The sequence below is a fragment of the Agelaius phoeniceus genome, chromosome Z (assembly GCF_051311805.1).
Source record: "Agelaius phoeniceus isolate bAgePho1 chromosome Z, bAgePho1.hap1, whole genome shotgun sequence".
In the NCBI taxonomy this organism is placed as follows: Eukaryota; Metazoa; Chordata; class Aves; order Passeriformes; family Icteridae; genus Agelaius; species Agelaius phoeniceus.
The window spans coordinates 60,951,996-60,974,598 of NC_135303.1; the positions used below are offsets into that span (position 1 = coordinate 60,951,996).

The window sequence follows — 22,603 nt, forward strand, 5'->3', positions numbered from 1 at the left end:
ATTTAAAAGTGGTATGTCAGTGGATACTTTAAAAACCTACTTACGAACGAAAAACACTATTGAGAAAGCCATTCTTTTGTGTCAGCATCCAAAACACCTCCTGCTTTAAACAGAATGTCTGTTTGGCATGACAGTATCTTACCTTTATGAAAAATGTCTTGTTTATGGTGCAGATTTTAAATTCTAAGCAACATATTGTTTGTCATTGCCATAGACTGCTAAACCCCAATCTCTTCACAGTGCTCTAAAGAGATGTTTCCAGTCAAAAGCAGAAAAAGTAATTCCTTTCAGTAGCACGACTGTAATACTTCTAAACATCTCCTTTTTTTTTATTCAGTTCAATATTTTGTTGTGGTTTGGATGAGAAGTGTTTGATACAAAGAGGGAATGAGCTGATAAGCAGTTAACAGTACTAAATTTTAACAACTGAATGTCCAGTGAAAATCTCTGTAAATGACTTGCTGCAGTTTTGGCATCTTCTAGGACTTAAACTAGACTAATTTTCCTGTAACTTCATCTTAGGTAGACAGATACCTGTATTTGATGCTCGTAACAGTACATGATATGTTTTCCCACCTTACAGCTTGTTATTGGAAGCATATTGGAACTCCTTTAAGCCTTTCTTCTCATGTTTCATTAAGACGTATTGTCCCCTCAGAGCTGCATTTGCTCTGCTATTCACATCTTTTAAGTGCTTGACAAGTGCTTCCTGGCCCACTCCCCCTACCTAATCTAAATTTTCTAGATTAATTTAGATTGCTTCTGCCTTGTCCAAAATTTCAAGGTTTCAACTACTTGTCTTGAGAAGAAATGTATCTCTTTAGGTATTAGAATTATCTGCTGCTCTTGAGCTTGGGTAACCCAAATTATTACTACCAGAACATTGCCATTGGTACCAGCTCCTTTTCCATCTACAACTCCACTTTCACATTGCCAAGCATATTATGAACTTCTCACTGCTTAGAATAATTCTGAATAGCCATAACATCCTGGTGTCTTTTGTATGCTTTTACTTGTACTTCAGTGTGCTTGTTAAGTTAGCTGAAATGAACAAATGAACAACTGAAAACTACAATTTTATTAAAATTTAGATTGAATTTTAAATTTTTTTTTGTAATGCCTACCTCTGCCACCATGGTATCGATATTTAAATGAGAATGCTAAAAGAAAAACTTTGACAAGCAGGAAGAGGAGTTTGCAATTTCACTGGAGGACTCCATAAATAGGGTATATCTAAGTGTTCTTCAGGTCTCTGGACACTAAAAACCTTGCTGAAATGAGAGATTCTCCCCCGCCAAACTACTCCACAGGTATAAACAATATTTCTAGTGGCAGGCTTACAGATTAACTCTAGGCAAACTGCAGGAACTGAAGTGATAAAAAGAACACTTCATACCAGAGGCTTGCTAATACAAATTTTTTTAGACAGCTGCTTTATGAATTTAGAATCTTTGCTGAAGTTGCCTTTAGAAATCTTTATATGACATTGAAATCTCCTGGTAAAAATACAAATAGACCTTTTGTGACTCAGAAACTCCCACATTAACATGTAGTAGGAATAGGCAAAAAATATGGGTGATTGGTAAAAATGCAGAATGGCACGGCTGGGAATGCCCCCTAAAAGCTGAAGATGAAATCTAGATACTATGAGTATCCTGGTGAGTGAATGAATGATGAGTGGGGCAGCAGTCTTTTTAACATTTGTCAAAATTTCTTTTTGGGGGGAAGCCTGCCTTGGAATTATGAAACAAATTTATCTTCTGCTTATAGCACCTTAGAATTGTCCTAAGTGTTTAGCACACCCAGTTAAGCAAATCTGAAGAAACCTTTTCTCTAAGCAAGAAAAAAAAATCCATTCATTTTTTACTAAAATACACCAGAAAGGAGGATAAAGATGAAAGCCAAAGATACCTTCAAGTCTGTGAAGCTTTGGGTAGTTACAAGATTTTCACCTAATTAAATAGGCGAAACACTAATATTGGATTTTGCCCCATGGAAGGGGAGTGGACTAGATTGAATTGGCTGCTGTTTACATCAGTAGGTAATATGCATATAGACTTATTTTTGCCAGTCAAAGGCAGACTGCCGTAAAATCATAACGGACTGTAAACAAACAGATCTTTCCTTTTTACTTTGTTGGTTATTATGGATGCAAAACAGATTTGACAAGAGAGGCTGAATGGAGCAATGCTATGTAGGGATTAAAAGGCACTCAATGTCATCGTGTATCACGTGTTCTGTGACACAAATCACTGCTCTGACTTGGATGAACAGTATATGTGGCTGCCTCTACTTAACCTGGAAAATAAGCATGTATAAGTTGTATGTGTTTGATAAATAACCATCCACATACTTTCCCATGTTTATTGAGACTAAGCTTTTTTGCTATTCATGATGCCAGCAATACTGTTTATTGCCATAGTAAGCAGAATAAAGTAAGCATTTCTATGCACTAAACCTAAAGAGGCAACAGGCTCACACAATACTTGTGGTATTAATTTAAACTTTTCTTACCCTTTGCTGAAAATTTTAGTGTTTAGTGTTTAGAGTAACCACTCTCAGTTCCTTTATTCAGTGCCCCTATGGTCTTCAATGATTATTTTCTGTGGCATTCATTAACACACCATAGGAACAGTCAGCAACCACTAATCAGCTATGCCTCAATGGAACTGGGTTTGCCAGGAAAAATTAACTTCTTGGTTTTATACTGGTGAAGCAGAGCAGCCCCCCACACAGCACAGACACTGCAGAGCCAAGATGCCCTCCTTGTCCACATTTCTGACCCTGTGTTTCTGCTTCACCTCCCTCTTCCCTACTGTAAGAAATCATCAGGAATCCAGAAATTACCATGGATTTCCTCTGTTTGGTTTTTTTTTTTTTTTTTTTTTTTCATCTGGGTTGTTGGTTCTTGAATTCTTTACAAAGGCACTTTTGAAAATAGCAATTTGAAATTTGGCAGACTGTGAAGATGTTTCCAAAAAGCCGGGTCCTCTGGGATGGCATAGCTGTATTTCTAAATGACTTCTCCCTCCCCTTAGGGTCTTTATATCAACAACTTTGCCTTGTTATGTCTTATATAAAACAAAATTGCTTCCTGACATCTGCCCAGCTGTTATTTTTTTCCTCTTTCCTCTCATATACCATGTAGTCATCGGCATCACCATTTGAGAATATGTTATTTAAAATCATTGAGAAAGTATGGAAAATACCCACCACAAAAATTCCAGAGGCAAATTACATATTTGACTCAGAAGAGTAGGTTTAAAAAAATAGCATCTTAGAATTAAAAAAATAAAAAAAATAAAGGAGCTACATAAAATTACCTTCATTGAGACTGTGATAGGTGACTCTAGAAGATAGGTTCCATATTGATTCATATTTTTCAACAATCCTTTTCCTGAATCATTCATGTTTTGGCCTTCTACCTCATCATACCTGGCTTCTACTGACATCTGTCTCTAACAAATGTGCTTAAAGGAGGAAAGTGCAATACACTGTAGGTAAAGGTGTCTTCTATGACAAAGAAATCTGAGGGTTAACTCCAAAAAAGTCAGTGAACTTCAGTGAAAACTTCCTATAACAAGTAAAACTTATCTTTGCCTTAGAGTGATTTGTTCTGCTATGATAATGCCTAGCTACTCTAAAGCTGGTACATCTGGTTTGGGCAGCAACCATCCTCAGTCAGGTGGATACATAGCCCCACAAGTTTCTTAAGTATCCTTTTACTCATCAGGACATTTCTCTTTGACAACCTCCAGAAATCTGAAGCAACACAGCAACTTTTTCAGTAACACTACCTTGAACTCACAATATTGAAGTTGGTAAGAAACAAGCCTAAAGGGAAAGGAGCTGGTGATAATGGTGGCTTTAGGGCATCCTTGTCCTGTCTGCTGGGTAATGCTTAACCACCTTTTGGCAAAGCCACACAAGAAGACCAAAAGATTTAGATTACACAAATAAATGCTTGCTGCTTATTGAGTGGCTGCAGATGGACTCCCATTGAAGTTCAGGGCAATCAGTACAACAAACGATTGTTCTTTTTTGTTGTTTTCTTTCTTTTCTCATACATGAAAAATCTGACTATCTGGTCTTACTATTTTTATTGTTAATCTTCTGAGGAAGAATGCACAGCAAGTTCCACCATAATACCAGGAAGAATATCTTTACTGTGCAGTGCCAGTGAACTGGCACAGATTGCCCGGAGAGGTTGTGAAGTCTCTCTCACTGGGGATGTTCAAGAATCATCTGAACATGATCCTATGCCATGTGCTCTGGGATAACCCTGCCTGAGCAGGGTGGTTGGACCAGACGACCCCCTGTGGTCCCTTCCAACCTGACCCATTCTGTGACTCTGGGGGCAGCAGAGATCAGACTTTCATTCAGGGCCAAAGGACATTGTTAACTAGAGCAAAATCACTCATTACATTTTACAAGCTGCCATAAATGCAAGCAGGCTTTTCATTAAGGAGAAAATTAAAAAAAAAAAAACAACTCATAAAAATTGTTCATCTAAGTGTGATGACAATAATTTTCCGGCAAAGAATTTTTCCATCTCACTAACACTTAAGAGACATGTATTCAGCACATGAATTCAGGGCATGGGGATAGTATCATGGAGAATTTGTTTTCTCATACTTGATAACAATAATGAGGCAAAATACATTCTGAGGGGAAGAAACAACCATTTCAAATCAGTCTTTGCTCTATGAAGGTGCTAAATAGGTGTTCTACACCGTGCATTCTTAGAATGAGAGAGAGGTTGAATAATGTATGATAAATGACACTGTGAGAAATAGCAACAGAATATTCTCCTACTTTGTTTTACCCCTTTAGAGCTCAGTCTCCCTTAAAATTAAAGCCAACTGACCTTGCAGGACAAGGATCCAGATTACACTCTTGAAGTTTTGGCTTTGGCTTGATATTTTCAGGATAGTAGTGACAGTATTGATCTGCTACTACCCGATTGCTTCTCAGATCAAAGCACTCAGCAGATGTCAGTTGATAACCTGCGATACACAGAGGAAAAAATAACATGAGATGTGATATTCTTCCTGTCTGGCTCTGAAATGTATCTAAGTTCTGGTTTGGAAAAAAGAAACTAATTTTAGCTTGCTTCAGTGCTTTTGGACATAACAGATGTTGTTTTACAGGCCAGATTGAAAACAGCAATGTAAATTACATGTAGTAGGAAACAGAAGATAACCAGTATGGTCAAACAAAAATTCAGAAGTCTAGAAAAAGCAAAGAAAAACAAAGGCTGAGGTTTCTTAGTCACCAAGAATTGTGCCCTTAGTTTCAGTATAGAGAGTAAACCTTCTGGTAGGAAAAGGGACAAATGGAGACATCTTGTTTTACGAAATCCAGGCCAAGTCCTATCAGCCCTTATGTCTGACAGCTATAGCATTAAATGCAGGTATGTAGCTATCAATATGTCCTTTATCTACAGAGTCTGGCACAATGCTGAAATCTACAGGCTACTACGATGTTGCTAAATCCCTCCCTTCATTTAGTTCTAATTATTCAAATTTTTAGGTTTTGCCATTTTTAAGGTCCAAAACTCAGGGCAGCAGCTGGGAAAGGTCATCTATGCAGATGACAGCTTTTGAAATACAGTGGTAATTCATTACCTCCACCACAGGATGCTGAACAAGGGAAAAAATCAGTTTCCCTCCATCTGTGAACGATCGGCTGGTAGAAGATGAACTGGACTGAACTGTCAGCAGCACCAGCATAATGGATCTGAAAAAGAGTTAATATCAAAGAGTGAACCTAACACAAATGTTGTGAAGAAATATTCCACCAAAAGCATCTTGCAGATTGAAGACATCTTGAAGCGTCATGAAATACCAGATGTACTTTGCAATAGGAAAGCTAAATACAAAACCAAGCATTGATTGGTGGCAAAATCTTGGATTCAAAACACAGTCAAAGAAATTTCTGGGCATAAACAGTGACCATTTTGAGACCATGTTCTGAAATAATGAGTACATAGCAAATGTATGATTAGTGCTACTGAATAATCTTATAGGGACAGAGGATAGGGACTGGTGCATCAGAAAATTACCTTACCCCATCTACTGTCCCTGACACATGGAAATAGATTTTAGATCTTTAATGTTTCTCAAAAAACATTTTCTGAACAGTTACAATACACTGGATAGTACAGAGTAAAACATGTGAGGCTGCACTGTGAAAAATAATAAACAGTATAAAAACTTTAATTCGCCTTTTTTTTTCCTGAGGTGAGGTCTTTATTTCATTCTCCTTTGTGGCACTGTCATTATTATGAAGTTTGTTCTTCTGCTTATTTTATTTTGCTTGTGAAAATGCTTCCTTCAGTCATAGGCATGGAATCTTGCCTGGGGCTAAGCGCATGTCTGCAAAACTGTCCTTTGAGCCTAAAAGCTACCCTAGCTGAAAAGCTAGCATGCTTTCAGTACTAGGTGTGCTGAATGGATGTTCCACATGAACAAGAGTTTGTAGTGCAAGAACTGCAATAGGAGAGACCTTCACACTGGTAGAGCAGCACCACTTGCACCCTTGCCCAGTAAAAAATCCTTCCTGTTTGATATCTATGCTGATTATTCCAGTTATGAGGGCTTCAAAATCTCAGCAGGTTATCCCCTATCCTTACCTTAATGCCTCAGCATGAACAGCTGGAAAGGGAAGAACAAAAATCTGCTACTGAAAACCTCTCCTATTTGATTACTTGTCCTAGGACACAGTATTTCAGTTGCTACTTGGCATCTCTGCATCAGTGGCATAATGCTATCACAGTAGAGAAAACTGCCAAATCACATCTAGAAAGGATGGACCTTAGTCCAAGACAGTACTGCTGCTCTCAGGAGCAATCCTCCCACTTTTTTTTTCCAGACAGCTTAAACTGTTTGAACTACTGCCTCCTTTTACTTTTTTTCCTCTCATGTTTCAAATGGGTCTCCTAGTTTTGGAAGCACCATTTTTCCCTTACTCTTCTCTCTTTCCAAACACCAAGAGACACTGTCAAATAATGGTCTATGAAACAGAAGCAAAAATATAACAAATTGAGATGAACTTTGTAACCTAGGTTGTTTGTTTTGTTTTTCCCTGTAGACAGACAGCAACATGATTACAAACCAAGATATATCTTGAAGAGCAGGAGGAGGGCAAGAATGCTGATGTGTGTATGAGGTCTGGTCCACTGAGACTGAGGCTGCCCTTTTCTAATTAAACAGTGATGTCAATTCTCAAAAGGAAAAAAAACCCAAACCAGCTGTAGCAATACAACTGCTTCAGCAAATGGGAGGCCTTTTGAATAGATCAATATTGTTTGAATGTGTGTGTCAGAAACAGGATACTTAATTCCTTGTGCGGGGATGGTGCATTAATTACACACTTCAGAAGGGTCTTTCCGGGCTCATGAAAGCTTCAGGCACTCCTGGGAAAAACGTTCTGTTGTGCTGGAAGCCATCTGGGGAGGTCTCTGATCTCAATGTGCAGGAAAGGCATTCTCTGAGGAGAATTCTGCTTTTACTCTTTGTTTTTTAAGGATCATCAGTGATTCCTAAACTCAGATCTACTCAGCAGTGCGTCTGCAGTGAATCATTAAGAACAGAGCAAGAGCTCACACATGGGCTACTATAAAATGAAGGGGGAAAAGAGTTTACATTGGAAAAAAAAAATCAGGAAGAAAGAAGAATTCCTCTCTCTCTGCAGACTATTCCTGCATATTTGGAGTTATCTGTCTGTTTTGACACAGAGAAAAGACAGATGTATCTTTTTTCCCAGTTTACTGTGGAAGTCACGAATACAGCCATAATAACAACATAGGTGGGGAAGAATTACAATGAGCCACAGTCATAAGCTCAAATTATACATAATAAGCAAATAAAAGAAGCATACACAATATTGTATATTTTTGAGGGGTATTGTAAGCAGAAGAGGAACAATAACTTGTGATTCCACATAGCAAAAACTTCTTTTTGATTTTGTTTTAGTGCTTGTTAGAGTTAAGATCTTTATCCAGGAAAAAACTTGAGCTACTTGAGCCCTGAAAAACTCAGAGTGAGAACTGATAGCTAAATGCTGTAAGAAATGCCGTGGTTTGGCTGCACAAGGCCAGCTCCCACACATTGAAATACTCAGCTCTGTAATATGATGAAATTTTTTACCCTTGCAGTATTAGCAATATCCTTGTAGCTATGAGAAGTTCCAAAGATCCAAATAGAGATGGCCATCACCTGAGACTCTTAAGCTAGTCCTCTAAATAACAATGTGTTTTGCACACTTAGAGAACTGAACTAGAAAAAATAGCAACTGATGGTTATATTTGCAAACAAAATCCTATCTAAAGTTATTAATAGCTGAAGTCAGAAGTACCCCGATCTTGCAGAGCACTCATCCCTGCATTTGCGCATGGCAACTCCCCAGATATCATCCTTGCCTTCCTTTAACTTTCAGGGGAATTTGGAGCATTCCTAACATTAGAGCAGCACTTACCAGTTTCACAGAATCAGCGAATCACAGAATGAACTAGGTTGGAAAGGACCTTTGAGATCATCAAGCCCAACCTAAGACCTAACACCTCCTCATCTAAACCACTGCACTGAGTGCCCTGTCCAGTCCTTTTACAAGTATCTCCAGAGAGTAATTCCACCACCTCCCTGGGCAGACTATTCCAAAAAGTGATTCCCTTAATCACTCTTTTAATGAATAAATTTTTCCTAATGTCTAGCCTAAACTTCCCCTGGCACAGCTTAAGACCTTGTCCTCTTGTTCTGTCACAATTTTCTGTCACCTTGGCCTTCTTGGCCACCTGGGCACACTGCTGGCTCATGTCCAGTTGGATGTCAACCCTAAAGAATGACACCAGTCATCTGTGGAACTGGTTGATACTAGAGTCTTCAGAATATCCACAGTCTAGCCTACAGTCACTATCAACAGAGATAGCTTTTTTCTCTGTTGAAAGACCTTGGGAAAAAAATATCTCTTTTAGACTTTTTTTTACACTGATTTCTGTAATTCCTGCCTAGAATGCTGCAAGAGAATTACAAAACTGTTGCTCAGCAGACTTGGTTTGGTTCATGTCACAGAAAGTCAAAAGAAAACAAGAAAATAAAAATTTGAACACAAAAGGTGTGTAATCTTTTTGAGATATTCTGACCTGCTCTTTGAACAGGAGACTGCAACATCTGACTTCACCCTTGCACTTTTCTGGTTTTTCCTATAGCTCCAAAATTTTATTAGTTCACATAAAACCAAACAAGTAAAGTTCCCAAAAGCCAAACCATTTCTTGCTTAATTTTGGCAGTGTATGCCTGAACCATTTCTTTTTGTTCTCTGAAGAACATATGGCCTGACCTACAAAACCACAGTGGTTTACTTGGACAGTTTCAAAATTTAATCAGCACTTTATAACCAGCAGTCATAACCAAGTAATTATTAGTGTTACTTGTACAGCTCAGCCATGAAAAGTGTATTCAATAAAATGTTCTCATTGTATGCAGTTAGGGGTAGATGAGGAGGAAAGACACCATTTCTTTCTTTTGTGTGTGTGTGTGTGTGTTCCAAAATGGGGACAGAGAAAGGGAATTATTGTTTTGTACCTCAGAATCATAGAATCACGAAGGTTGGAAAGGCTTCCCAGATCATGGAGTCCAACCTTCAACCAAAAACCACCATGCCAACTAAACCACAGCACTAAGTACCATGCCCAGTTGTTTCTGGAATATTTTTAGGGATGGTGAGTCCACCACCTCCCTGGGCAGACAATTTCAATGCCTATCTACCCTTTCAGTGAAGTTCCTCTTGATGTTCAACCTGAACCTCCTCTGGTGCAACTTAAGCTGTGTCCTCCTGTCCTGTCAGTGACTGCCTGTGAGAAGAGACTGACTCCCACCTGGCTACAGCCTCCTTTCAGGCAGTTGGTAGAGAGTGACAAGGTCACCCCTGAGCTCCCCCTCTCCAGCTCCCTCAGCTACTCCTCATAGGACTTACTCTCTAGGCCATTCACCAGCTTTGTTGTCCTCCTCTGAAAGTGCTCCAGCAAATTTTGTCTTACACAACTTGATCTGGTCTGCTACGAACTGGCTCCATGCCATCATGCTTATTAGATAATTTCTAATGGATTCTCCCATATAATTATTCTGATTCTGATTCTGATCCTGAATGGTTTTGCAAGTTCCACATACCAAATCATCAGACTGATACTAATGAAATTAATGAATGAGAAATCTGACAAATGTAATTTTGTGCTTCTCATGTCAGTATAAAAATATTCTACCTAGAGTGCCTCAATATTGCTGGTTGTACTGCTGGTTCAGTATTGCAAGTGATAACTTGCGCTGAAAAATAAAGGATGATGTACAAGAGATTTGTTGCTGTTAATAATTTGTTCTTGAAGGAAATAGAAGCCAGACATTGTCATGGGAAAACAAGTTTACAAGACTGTTTAAAATAACATAAAAAGCACATAAATGTAAATAATGAGAGATGCTGAAGGCTTCAAGCACAGGTTTTAAGACAGCGCTATCCCATAGAATATCCCACCTATGAGTTTGTTTTGTCATTCCCTTGGAATGCTGAAAGGATTTCTGCCCTCAAGGTCCAGGGAAGATATCTACTGTCCTCTTCTGCATTCATGTCCCCTGACTGTGATAGTCCTGTGTTGGATCAGCTTGGTTTTAGGGCAGTCCCTCTTATGAAAGTCAGCTCCATCTCTTGCTTGTCAATTTAAGCCTCTAAATCAACCAGAGAAATCACTCTGAAATTACCTTGTCACTGATTTACATATTTTACAAAGTATCTCTGACTTGGAACTTGCTCACCCCGCCTCAATCTGGTATTAAACAGTATTCCTTCAGGTGATAAATCTGTTAAAAAGCTTTTATATTAATTCTCTCATAAAGCCAAAATAGAAAACTAGAAGGTTCAAATCTTTCACCAGTTCCATTATTCTGCCCAAAAGAAGAAAAAAAGAGAAAATCACTGCAGTGGATTGGCGAGGATGGCTGGCAGTAATGGAACCTGCAGTAGCAGCTATAACAATTAACAACTTATAGAGAATCCACTAGTAAGTGCAACAAATATGGATGTTTCTCAAATGAGAAGACCAAAATTGTTCCAAGGAACAAAAGGCAACCCCAAATACACCAAAACCAGACGTGCTGCGTCTCTGCTTTGATACCAACATCCCAGTCATTGTGGAAAGACCATTTCACCACTATCAACAACCAGGGTAAGAGAATTCACCTTCAAATAAGCCACCTTAATCATCACTGCAGAATATTTATGAAACTTAATTTATTAATGGCAATAGCAAATAAGTCAATGTAAAAAGATGATCCTATAGTGATAAAAATAAAATTAACTAATTGAAAGGGCATTTTTTGCCACACACACACAATTTATTAAAATTGTGAAAACTGAACAAGGTTGGCAACAGGCCTTCATAGTGCTAAAAAGTGACTGATTTTTAAGAAATATAGGTAAACAAAAATTACAGAATAAGAAAAGAAAATAATTACAAATAGCATTTTTCCAGAGCAATAGAAAATTACATGCCTAAGAAACTGTCTCTACCACCTTAAAACCTGCCAGTACATTTCAGATCAGCAGCATTTTAAAGAAGTATGTAAAATTAATGGTAACACATCTTCAGATCCAAACAGCACCCACCCAGTAATTTCAAATGATGTACTGGTTGAGCACAGGAACCACAAATCCAAATCACATTTGATCATATTCAGTCTAATTACATGCATAAACTGTGGTTTCAAACACATAAATATTGATAGAAATTTTTAACAGTTTTCAGAAGGCGCAATGCGCAATGACTAATGAACAAAACTTCAGTCCAATACCTTCTATCTCAGTTACTGGGTGAGTAGATAGAATGCAAAAAGAAAACACAACTTCAATAGTACCCTGAGAAAGATAATTTTCCTGAGCACTTTGTCAAAAAAAATAAAGGTAGTTTTATTCTTCTAGATTTTTTCCTAGGTCCCTCACCAAAGGTCCTAGACAGATCCTCCTAGAAGATATTCCCATGAACTGATGACTGGGTAACAAATAATGGTCCAATAACCTGCTCTTGCAATGGATGAAGGACTGTGGAATCCATCAGGGATACACGCTACGGCATGAGATGTTAGCCAGATGCACAGATGAGCAGGATAAAGGGTCAATCATGAGCTTATCAAGTTTGCTTATGAATGGTGCCTAAAATGGAAACCATCTGTGAAAGCACCCAAAGTTTTAACAGACTAAAATTTGAGCTCAGTAAAAAAAGAAATAACGCCTATGGGAAACCCCAATTAATTATATATGCTAATTATTTAAAAACTGTTGTCCACATTAGCTTTTACTATTCTGAATCATAATAAGGTTGTTTTAGATATTCCTCTGGAAATATCAGCTCAGGATGCAGCATCAGTTAAAAATATCAATAGAATTTTGCAGAAAGCAAGAAAAACTGAGAGAAAAGTACACAGCCAGGTAAAATCTGTATGTCCTGATCATTATGTGTACAGAATCATAAAACTATTAAGGTTGGAAAAGACCTCTAAGATCATCCAGTCCAACCACTAACTTGACACTGCCAAGTTCACCACTAGACCACGTCTCTAAGCACCACATCTACTCAGTTTTTGAACACTTTCAGTGAGGGTAATTCCACTACTTCCCTGGGCATCCTGTTTCAACATTTAATCAGCCTTTTGGCCATGAAACTTTTTCTAGTTCTCAGTCTATAGCTCCCCTGGCACAGCTTTAGGCCATTTCTTTCTGTCCTATTATTTGTTACGTAGGAGAAGAGACTGACCCCCACCTCATTACAACTTCCTTTCAAGTAATTGTAGAGTGTAAGTTCACTCTTTTTCAACATATATATTTATGTAAAAATATCTCTTCATATAAAATAGACATTAAATAATTTTATTACATTTTATTAAACTATAGATCTATAGACAGGAAATTTATTCTTTCAAAATATCCATCTATGTAATTAAACACTTGTCACAAATTATATTTTTATGTGTATTTTAAAAATTGTGACTCTATAATCACATTGAAACCAGGAAAAAAACAGAGAATGGAAATAAGAATAAACTTTTTATGGAACACCTTTGATAAAAAGTAAAGATTAAATTGAGTAAGACATAAGAAAGACACCGATCTGTTGGAACAAGTTCAGAGGAGGTACATGAAGATGACCAGAGGGCTGGAGCACCTCTCCTATGAGAAAAGGCTGAGACTGATGCCTTATGATTTTTGTCTTTTTTCTTTCATATATTCTCTGTGTTCTTTACACATATACTTGTAGCTTTGTAGCCTATTATTGTAACTTGCCTTCAGTATTTTCCTAAGCAGAAAGACAAAGCAAGTTCCAAAGCCCACATCCTATCTTGGCTCTTTCTGGGAATTGGGGCTAAAAACCAGCTCTTGGAGACATATTTTTATCAAAAAAAGCTTAGGCCTATCTAAGGGGGAAGGATTTAGAAGGGGCTTGGACTGGGGGAGGAATTGCATCACCACTGGTGCTCCTAATCTGTGATTTTTGTCAGGTTAATTTGCTAAATTTCTGTATACAGTATTCTGTAATCTGTATTCACCCTGTATGGGTGGGCTTTTGTGGACATTTTCCACATTTGCCCCTGGACGTCTCCAATAAAGACCAGCCTTCATATTACCTCCTACATTAATATTATCTTGAAAGTGTGCGTTGCTTCATTTTTAGGTTCTTAAGGCATCAAGACAGTTGGGGTAGTTCAGGCTGGGGAATTTGCTCCAAGTACACTTTCCAGCAGCCATTCAGTATGTAGAGGGGCTACAAGACAGCTGGAGAGAGGCTTTTGACAAGGGCATGTAGAGACAGGATGAAGAATATTTGTTTTAAACTGGAGGAGGTTATATTTAGTTTAGATATTATGAAGAAATTATTTTGTGTGAGCATGGTTGGACATTGTAAAATGTTGCCCAGAGAAATTGTGGATGCTCTATCCTTGGAAATGCTCAAGACCAGGCTAGATGTAGTTTTGAGCAAGCTGATCTACTAGATGGTGTCCCTGCCCTGGCAGCAGAGTTGGAGCTAGAGAATCCTTGAGGTTCCTTACAACCCAAACCATTCTGTAAGTCTATGCAGACACTAGGAAAGAGGCAAATTATCATGGCAGGGATATCAATTACAGAAGTAAAGGAGAAAGGAGCTAAACAGTAGTAATAATTTCCTGTTTCTCAGAGTGGAAGAACCAGAAAGAATCAGTGAAAGTATTGCACCAAGTTCTGAACAATGAGATGTATTCCTCATTTTACACAGTGTATTATTCATTAAGGAAATCACTGCAAGGCCTAAAGGTCAAATATATTGATTAGGAAAATGATTATGTTCTGTGGAAGGGGCAAACAGTGGACCTGTTAGCTAAATGAGCGAGAAGAAGCTGAGAAGTAGAAGAAACTGATAAGGAGCTCTCTCCAAGGCTGTAACCAAGGAGACCGAGAGAAGAGAGATAGAAGAACTTTGCAGCCGGATGAAGCATTTTTAGAAAGTTAGTTAAGTCACTATAACTTCTCACCAATAGTATTATGTTGATTTATTGTGGCCAATAGTAAAGATAAAAGAAGCATAAACAATTGGAAAGTGTATAAAAATCAGCCATGTTCAATAATAAAGTGTTGCCAACTGAAACTGCTTGTAGTCTCTGCTTTATGTTGTGACTGCCTTGACAGCAACAATGTTCTACATACTGTTAATTGAAGTAATTTATAGTGAACAGAAAAAAAAAGGTTGATATGAAATAAAAGCTGTACATTGTTTTGAAAAGATCTAGGTTATGGTTTTCCATAAATTTCACCTCATTTGCCAAGAGAGGAGAAAAAATAATTTTCTTGAACTTGCCACAAGATCTAGCAAGATAATTAATGATTGCATCTCTTTTCAGGCTGGTCATTACTTGTGAGTTTAACCTAGAAATTATTACAAAAATTGTGTATTTTTTTGGATATGAAGAGATCAGATTGGGTGATTTTTATGACTATTACTTGGAAAAGAAGCACTGAATATAAACATACGTTGATAAAAACAATTGATACAGACATGCTTCCAGCTAAATCCCATCTGCAGTGCGCCAAAATGATCTCAGGAAGACACATATCTCAAGAGGTACTTTTCCTTTAGAACAAATTGACAATATTCTATGTATCTCTTCTAGATGCACAAAGGCTGAATCAGTTACACCAAACTTTAACTATTACTATTTCTGTGTACTAAGCCTTAATTCTATCTCATCTACTTCCAGGAGCACCATCTTAATCCCAAACTGTCAGTGCTTCCACGATTCACCACTTCCCACCTAATAGGAAGCCTTCTCCAAATATGAGGTATAATGTCTTCGGGAAACATCTGCCAGCATCAGAACTAAATTGCACAGAAGATCTTTACTGTCTTCACTCCCAATCCTCATATGATAATACCTCAAATATCCAACAGTATGTGAACCATAAACAGTAGCTCTTTGCTGCTTGAGCAAATTTGCATCATTTGGCCTCTGCCTTAAAGCCAGTGCTGAAATAAATTATTTCATGCCACAAAGTAAATCACTGTGTGCTCCTTGCTCAAAGTAACATTTAATCCAATCCTGGCCCTAGACTGACAAGGCCCATCAACCTCTCTGCCAGCTGGCTGCCTGTACATTCATTATCTCCTGCATGCCCTTGCAAGTCCCAGGAAGTCTAGACTAAGTCCAACCTTATTTTCTTTTGCTAACCTGGACTGTTATCAAATGCATTTATCTCACCAGCACTTTCTGCCAGTGCTAGATTGCAGCTGAGCCAACAGCTGTCTGGCTAGCTCTAGAGTTCTGTGTAATTCAGCATCCACTTTGGAGATGCATTTTATGACTTTTTGGACAATTGGTGGCCAAAGCACTAATTTCAGCAGTAACTCTGCCCAAGTGAACCCAGTCCACTACATTTCTTAATCAGCTAGCAGCACACCCCAGCCACCAGCACACAAAAAAAGAACCAGACAGTCTCTCCTAGCAGCAGCACTTAGCCAAGGCTTGTCAGTCCTAGCACTACAAAAAGACAACATCAATACAATGCAATCCTAATCTAAATACCTCTAAAAGCCTCCAGACGAACATTTGTGCAATTCAACTTTATGCATCCCTCATGCAAAGGACTTGGTCTGGGCAAACACTATGACTACATCATCAATACTAGGGATTTAAAACCAAAATAAAAATAGTCCAGCCTAGATCTAGGCCTACAATTATTTATCCTCCAAACCAAACCCAAGCCTAGATAATGCCCTTCACTAGACCCTGTTTTAAACTCAATGGTCTTTGCTGGCTCACACCTCAGCCACAGGATTAAGGCCCTAGCCGTTCAACAATCAGCCTGTGAAGCAGATCCTAACAGGCTGCGCTTTGCCAGCCTCACTCTTCCTGGCAGCTGCTATTGGTGGTTCCTGTAAGCCTGGCACTAATGCATTTCATATTTGCCACTAATGCATTTCATTTTTACAGTTATCAGGTGATGTCTGCTCTCATTATATGGCCATCTGTAGATCCTGTCTGACAGTACTGCCTCATCCTGCTCAAAGGAGAGCAGATGCATGACATGAACTGAGTACCTCAAGATTCTCTGTTTAGGGTCTGAAATGTACACTACCAACAGAGAAGATTTAGCACAGAAAAGTGAATTAACATTACACCAGCAACAGAGCAGATCAGGGGCAGCTCTGCCATAAAGGGCACACCCCCCTGTGTGATATTACTACTCCTATCTCTAGAGCACAGAAACAGATTTCCAAATGAAAGTGGACCTTAATTTCTTCAGGATTACATCAAACAACACATTTTTCTTACAGGAAAGAAGCATTTCTATTCATGAGACCCAGAATTTTGTACTGAAAACATCAAAACAGAAAAATCATCAGAATTTAGGAAAAGTAGTTCTAGTGGGACTTAAGCTTACTGGCACATTTGCCAGGTCTTTTGTCTTTCAAAAATTAAAGTTTACAGTGGAGACTTATAATTCTCAAATGATCAGTATAAAAAATAAGAACATGAAAAGCTTTGCTCCTGCTTCAATTTTGTGATAACAACTTTTTCTTTTAAATACAGCAGTTTTACTGAATTATTTCTACTATTTACACATCTTGTGAAAAGATTGCAAAGAGTTTTGCACAGGAGGAATGTACCATTGATTATTACACAGTAAAGAAATTCAGTAATTATACAACTCAGCTCCTCCAGGAACAGCATGAGGTTTCTTGCAATTTTAAAGCACTTTGTGTTACCAATAAGGAAAGTTAAGTGTCAGCTCTCACACTGAGAGAATTATATCCAGGTTCTAACTTTACCTGTCTGAATAAGAGCATTCAGGGTCAAGTGAAAAGCATTACAAGAACAATTCTGGGAACAATGATTCTAAAACTAGAGTTCTTCTACATCTACAAATTCATTTAGATCTGTTTGCATAAAAATCTGCCTTGGCCCAGGAAAGTAAATCTTGGCACCCAAAGAGATCCCACTTTGTAAGGAAAGCTTATTAACACCACCGAGAAATATTTATTCTGATTTTTTCAAAGAAAAGTACTTTAACTTCAAAACCTGAAGGGAAAATCATCATGGATAAAGCAACTATGAAAAACAATTTCCAAGCCTGACATGACTGAGAGGTAGCATCTTGGATTGCATGCAGCTGAACACCCATCTGTGCATGCTTAAATCTGGTAAAATCTAACAAAATAAACACCCAGAAGAAAAAAACCTTGTTAGAAAAATAATTTAATAGTGCAGAATAATATCTGTGTTGCATGAAGTAATAGCCAAAGTATCTTCTATAGCTGTTGATTAAAAATGAACTGTGATTCAAGAGAAGAGAATTTTTTAGTGCCTCATCCAATGTAAAATTTAATTCTAATCTTAGAAAAGATCCTACAACCATGAACAGTGGGTTAGGGGTTTTTGGTGTTTTTTTCTATATCCAAAAAAAAAAGACAACAGATTTAACACCTAATGAGTCATGTTAATTTGACTTTCAAAGGTACAAACACATAGCAGAACTCAAAATAATTTCACCTCAATTCAGCAGTGTCTGTGTTTCCCATGCCTAGCCAACTTGTACACTCACTTTGGTTGGACTGTCATCATTTATACAGAGTACTCCTTTGATTTAACCATCACTTCTTACCTTGCTTTGATAGAGAAGGAAATACAAGCACTAAGGGATAAAGGTATTTTCCCTGTCATAAAAGACAACCGTGGAAAGATAGGGAAGAGAGTAGAACTCTCCTGTTGCCATTGCAAGACAATTGGTCTATGTGATTAGCTGTTTCCCACAAACATATTATAACTAGTCTGCCAGACATTCACAGACAGCAGAAATAAAACAAAGTGAGAAATATGGTTTACATTGCACTGATGTTTGCCATCTTTGTATCATCTGTAAAAGAGATAAATGAGTTTTAGATATTTTGAATTGAACAGTGTGACTGTGGTCTATTTTAGCAAGTCATCATTGTTCTGCCATTCAAAGAGGAAGGAAGATATTCCTTAGTCCAGGTTTCTCCTTGTGAATGAGTTCTGAAAATTTTAATTTGCTTTTTCAGCTGCTAACATACCACAATGGACAGAGGACATTCTGCAGGACTGTGCTACTTCCCAAGCTAACCCATTCCAGCACAGCTCAGCTTAACCCAGGACAATAACTTAGGACATTTTCCAGTTCACTGTTCAAACCTCTAGCTGCCATTAGCTCTAGGTTAAAGCAAATGTCATCTGCCTCTGGGGCTCACAGTGAAAAATTTACATAGTCCTGGACATGATACAGGTTTTGCAGTTTTACAGCTGAAATCCTTCAGGTTCCTTGGACCTACTGGAAAAGGATTTATTTTATTGCAACTCCCAAATGTTCATTTTTGTATGTTTGTTTTCCCACAGAATGTTTGCATTGCATCCAGCAATGTGTTTTATATTACCTGGAATACCAGAAATGCTCTAATGGGAAGAAACAATTTTCCTCCTTTTGCCAGTGCAACTAAAAGCAGAACTTCAAAATGATGCCATGACTTCTCAAGCAAAGTTATCCATTTATTTTAGAGCTTAGGGACTTTTCACTTTCTTTTAGTCTTCTGTGCAACTACATTAGTATACACCCAACGAACTATGGGCCAAAGACATATCTTTCCACTTATCACAGACAAAGATAACTGCATGTCATTGATTTATAAGTACCTCAGTAGTGAATATAGAAAGTAATCTGTCTTTTCTTGAAATGAGTTCATCTTTTCTTTTTAGGGCATGTATTGGCTATGCCTTTCTTGACATAAATGCAGTCTCTCTCTCCTTAGGAGTTTCCTGTGAGGCTTTCATCAGACATACAACCATAAAGAATTACATGTAGAGTTCAAGAGATAGCCTGGATTAGGCTTTGTGATAAACATCTATGGGAAAATTAAGACCTAGAAAAATCTCTTTCATCTTTCTAGCACTTCTTGCCTTACTTTATGTTGTTCTAAGATGTCAATGACCAATGACCCTCACCTTGATAGTAAAGTCTGCAGCCAGAGGCCCAGATATTCTTAAGATCTCCTTGTCAGGAAACTTCTGGAAATCAATGCTAGAATTTTCTACAAGGAAGGACCCAGTGGTGCTGAGGCTGTTTTCACTCTTCACACCTTGGAGAGTCTTAGTTTCCAAATCTGACAAACAGAAAAAAAATGTCAGGAAACCAGAGCATTGCAATTTGAATTGAGAGCAGAAAAAAAAAACCAACAAAACAAACCAAAAGAACCCCAAACAACAGCAAAAGTTAGTAATATTGCAACTCTTTTCCCATAGTTATTCACATTTGCACACTTTCCTTTTCTTTTTTCTCTTCCATCTGCTTTTTGTCTTTGTTCAAACCTTGGACTTTTAGCTCACATTCCCCTTCTCACCCATAGGTCATGTTTTTACTCTCTTCCAGACACACTAATCCATTCCTTGTTAGGCATATTTGCTGTTGTTTAACTCACCCTCAGTAAGTCACGCTCCTATGTGGAGCGTGACTCAGACCTTGGCCCATGAGCACTGCTAAGTTGCTGTACCCTCTTGCAGTTCAAAGGTGGGTCACTAACCATATGTTGTTGTGGTAGACGTTTAACTGAAAGCAGGATATCCAGGAAAGAAAGATCAGTATGACAGCAATCCCATTTCCTCTCCAGAAGCAGTCTGACCCATCCCAGAGGAGTAGAAGGGGAACGTGGGCACTGAACCCTCCTGAGTTCTCCATCTATCTCTCTCTGTATTCACAGTTCCCCAAAAAGGCATTAATTCAGTTACTGTTTTGTAGTTGCTACTTCTGATTGTCATATTAAAAGTAATGATAATTCTTTAAATAGAAGTCAACAGTCAGAAACTAGGTCTGTTTCATCATGCACCAACTCCAGATTATGCTTTACAGCACATTCACCAATAAAACGTTTCTGGTAGTTATTTAAAAACAACAGGGTCTTTCATCATGAAAGATTGCAAAGCTGCAAACCTTTCACATATATTTATGAACACAGGCAGAAAAACTCTATCACAGTGAAGCAGTTAAGGAATGCTATTAATCTATGATGGAGATATATTTTCAAAGACAATTAAAGAAAAAAAGTTTTTATTTGCATGTATTGAGTTGCTAATTAGGGAACAAAAAATGAAATTGCAGTGATTTCACTGCTTTTCATTATGGATTAAGGGAACTAATTAAGGAAGGAAGTTGCCGAGGCAGTACACTAAGAATTTTCACTGTAATAATCAACCAAGGATGAATTCCTTGGTTTTCAGTGATACCAGTCTCCTCCTTTGTGATCCACTTGGCCATCTATTTGTTTTTGGCAAGGCTGCATTCATCAGGAATAAAGATGGTTTTAAGACTTGTGTATATATAATCAGCCTCCTATTGACTTCTCCCACAACCGAAGTTCACAGGGGAAAATACTCCCTCCCCCTGAAACTGACTGTAGCTCATACATATATAAAATCCTTTGATGAGTGAACAGAAAGATTCAAGGAGACATCTGAAACAAGAAAGAGATATATTTGGACATATTCATGTTTACACAGTGCAGTTAATCTAAATCTCAACCAGTGACTAAGGCAGACCTTGCTGATTCAAATCTTTTTGTAATGAAATATGATACGGCCTGAGTGAAGCTTTAGATCCATCTCTCCAGAAAATCTCATTTCTCTCTGAGCTGTTTTATAGCTCAATTTCACTGAAACAATAACAAAAGGACAAAATTTTCTACCTTGGAAGAGAATATCTATATAAGAAAAGAAGACAAGAGAGAAAGGAAGAGTGCATGTCATGTACTGGGAAAATAATATCAGCCATACTGGAGCAGCTCAGGAATACACAAAGGGCCACTTAAAGTTGAGGTACATGCAGCATTTGAACTTTTAACAAAAACTTAATACATTTTTTTGCTTGGTTTATAACCTGTAATTTGCTTGTCTTTATGCACAGCTTTAAATCTGAAGAACTCAGTGTTTTCTCAACACAAGGAGGGAGCCATAGTACAGCCCTAGTAAGCCATCACTTATTTTGATATCCTGTATACAATTGTTGGGTGAAAGAAAATAAGAAGGCAATGAAATGATTTGGTGTTTCACATCTTTGCTGACACTCATATTTGTACCTACACTGACAAACACAGAAGACGTAAATGGTCTGTATGGCAGAAAATTCCTAAAGACTTTTGGAAAAGGGAAAGGGTAGCCTGACTTATCTTACAATAATTTGTGCTACTGAGAGGTCAAGCAGTACAGATTGGGGTTTTATTCTGACAGTAAATCATATTTACTAATACTCTAATATTAATTTCCTGCTGATAAGAAAGGAAGCAGCTTGTGAGCAGCTACTGCACTGGAAGATGAGAGAGAGGGGTACCAGGAACTTCTATGCATTAAATAAATGGATTTGCCTTCAGCTCTAGCAGAATATTCTCAAATCCTGAGATTCCTTCCAGGAAAGAGGGATATACAGCTTCTGGGATACACAGACGAAGCAGCCAAATGTTATAGCCAAATGATGGGCTAGCAGAACTCAGTGGTCTTAACTCCTTGGAGCAATACCACTGCTAAAGAACAAGGTTTCATTGTTGTATGCAGTTTCAGATCTTTAGTGTGATTTTGTGTGTGTATGCATGTGCACACACATAGTGTGAGTGCATATGTGTATCTAGGGGAGAGAGAAAGATCATAACAGAAATGTGTTAATGTCATGAGCAGCTTGGTGGCTGAGCTGAGCTGCAGGGAAGCTTATACTTTACTGTTCTCAGTATTTCTTCACTCAGTGGTACATACTTTATTAATTTTAAACAAAAGCCCTTGACACCAAGTGAGCCAGCCAAAGGATAAGCAAACAGAAATGACCGAAAAATTATGGAGGGCCAAAGAACTCTGCACTGTTGGCCAAGGTCTGCTTTGAAAAGAATGTACCACTGAGATAACTGGGTTTGAGGAAAACTTCTGAGAGCAGGACTCATCTGTGTGTTGAAATCAGTAATCTGAGAGAGGGAAACCAGACACCACAGTGTAAACAGAGCACTGCAGGCTACCACGGCTCTCTTAAACAAGGGTACACCAACTCC

General features: G+C 38.1%; 1 protein-coding gene across 4 annotated transcripts in view; it reads right to left on the bottom strand.

The window, feature by feature from the left end:
* The window catches only part of ADAMTSL1 (ADAMTS like 1), a 402,391-nt gene that overhangs the window by 99,543 nt on the left and 280,245 nt on the right, over window positions 1-22,603 (bottom strand). For all 4 annotated transcript variants that reach the window (XM_077171393.1, XM_077171394.1, XM_054652544.2 and 1 more), the window contains 3 exons: window positions 19,527-19,684; window positions 5,628-5,739; window positions 4,868-5,006 (listed from right to left, as the gene is read on the bottom strand). In XM_077171393.1, the coding sequence (XP_077027508.1) occupies window positions 4,868-5,006; window positions 5,628-5,739; window positions 19,527-19,684 (409 nt within the window). The remainder of the gene's footprint in view (window positions 1-4,867; window positions 5,007-5,627; window positions 5,740-19,526; window positions 19,685-22,603) is intronic.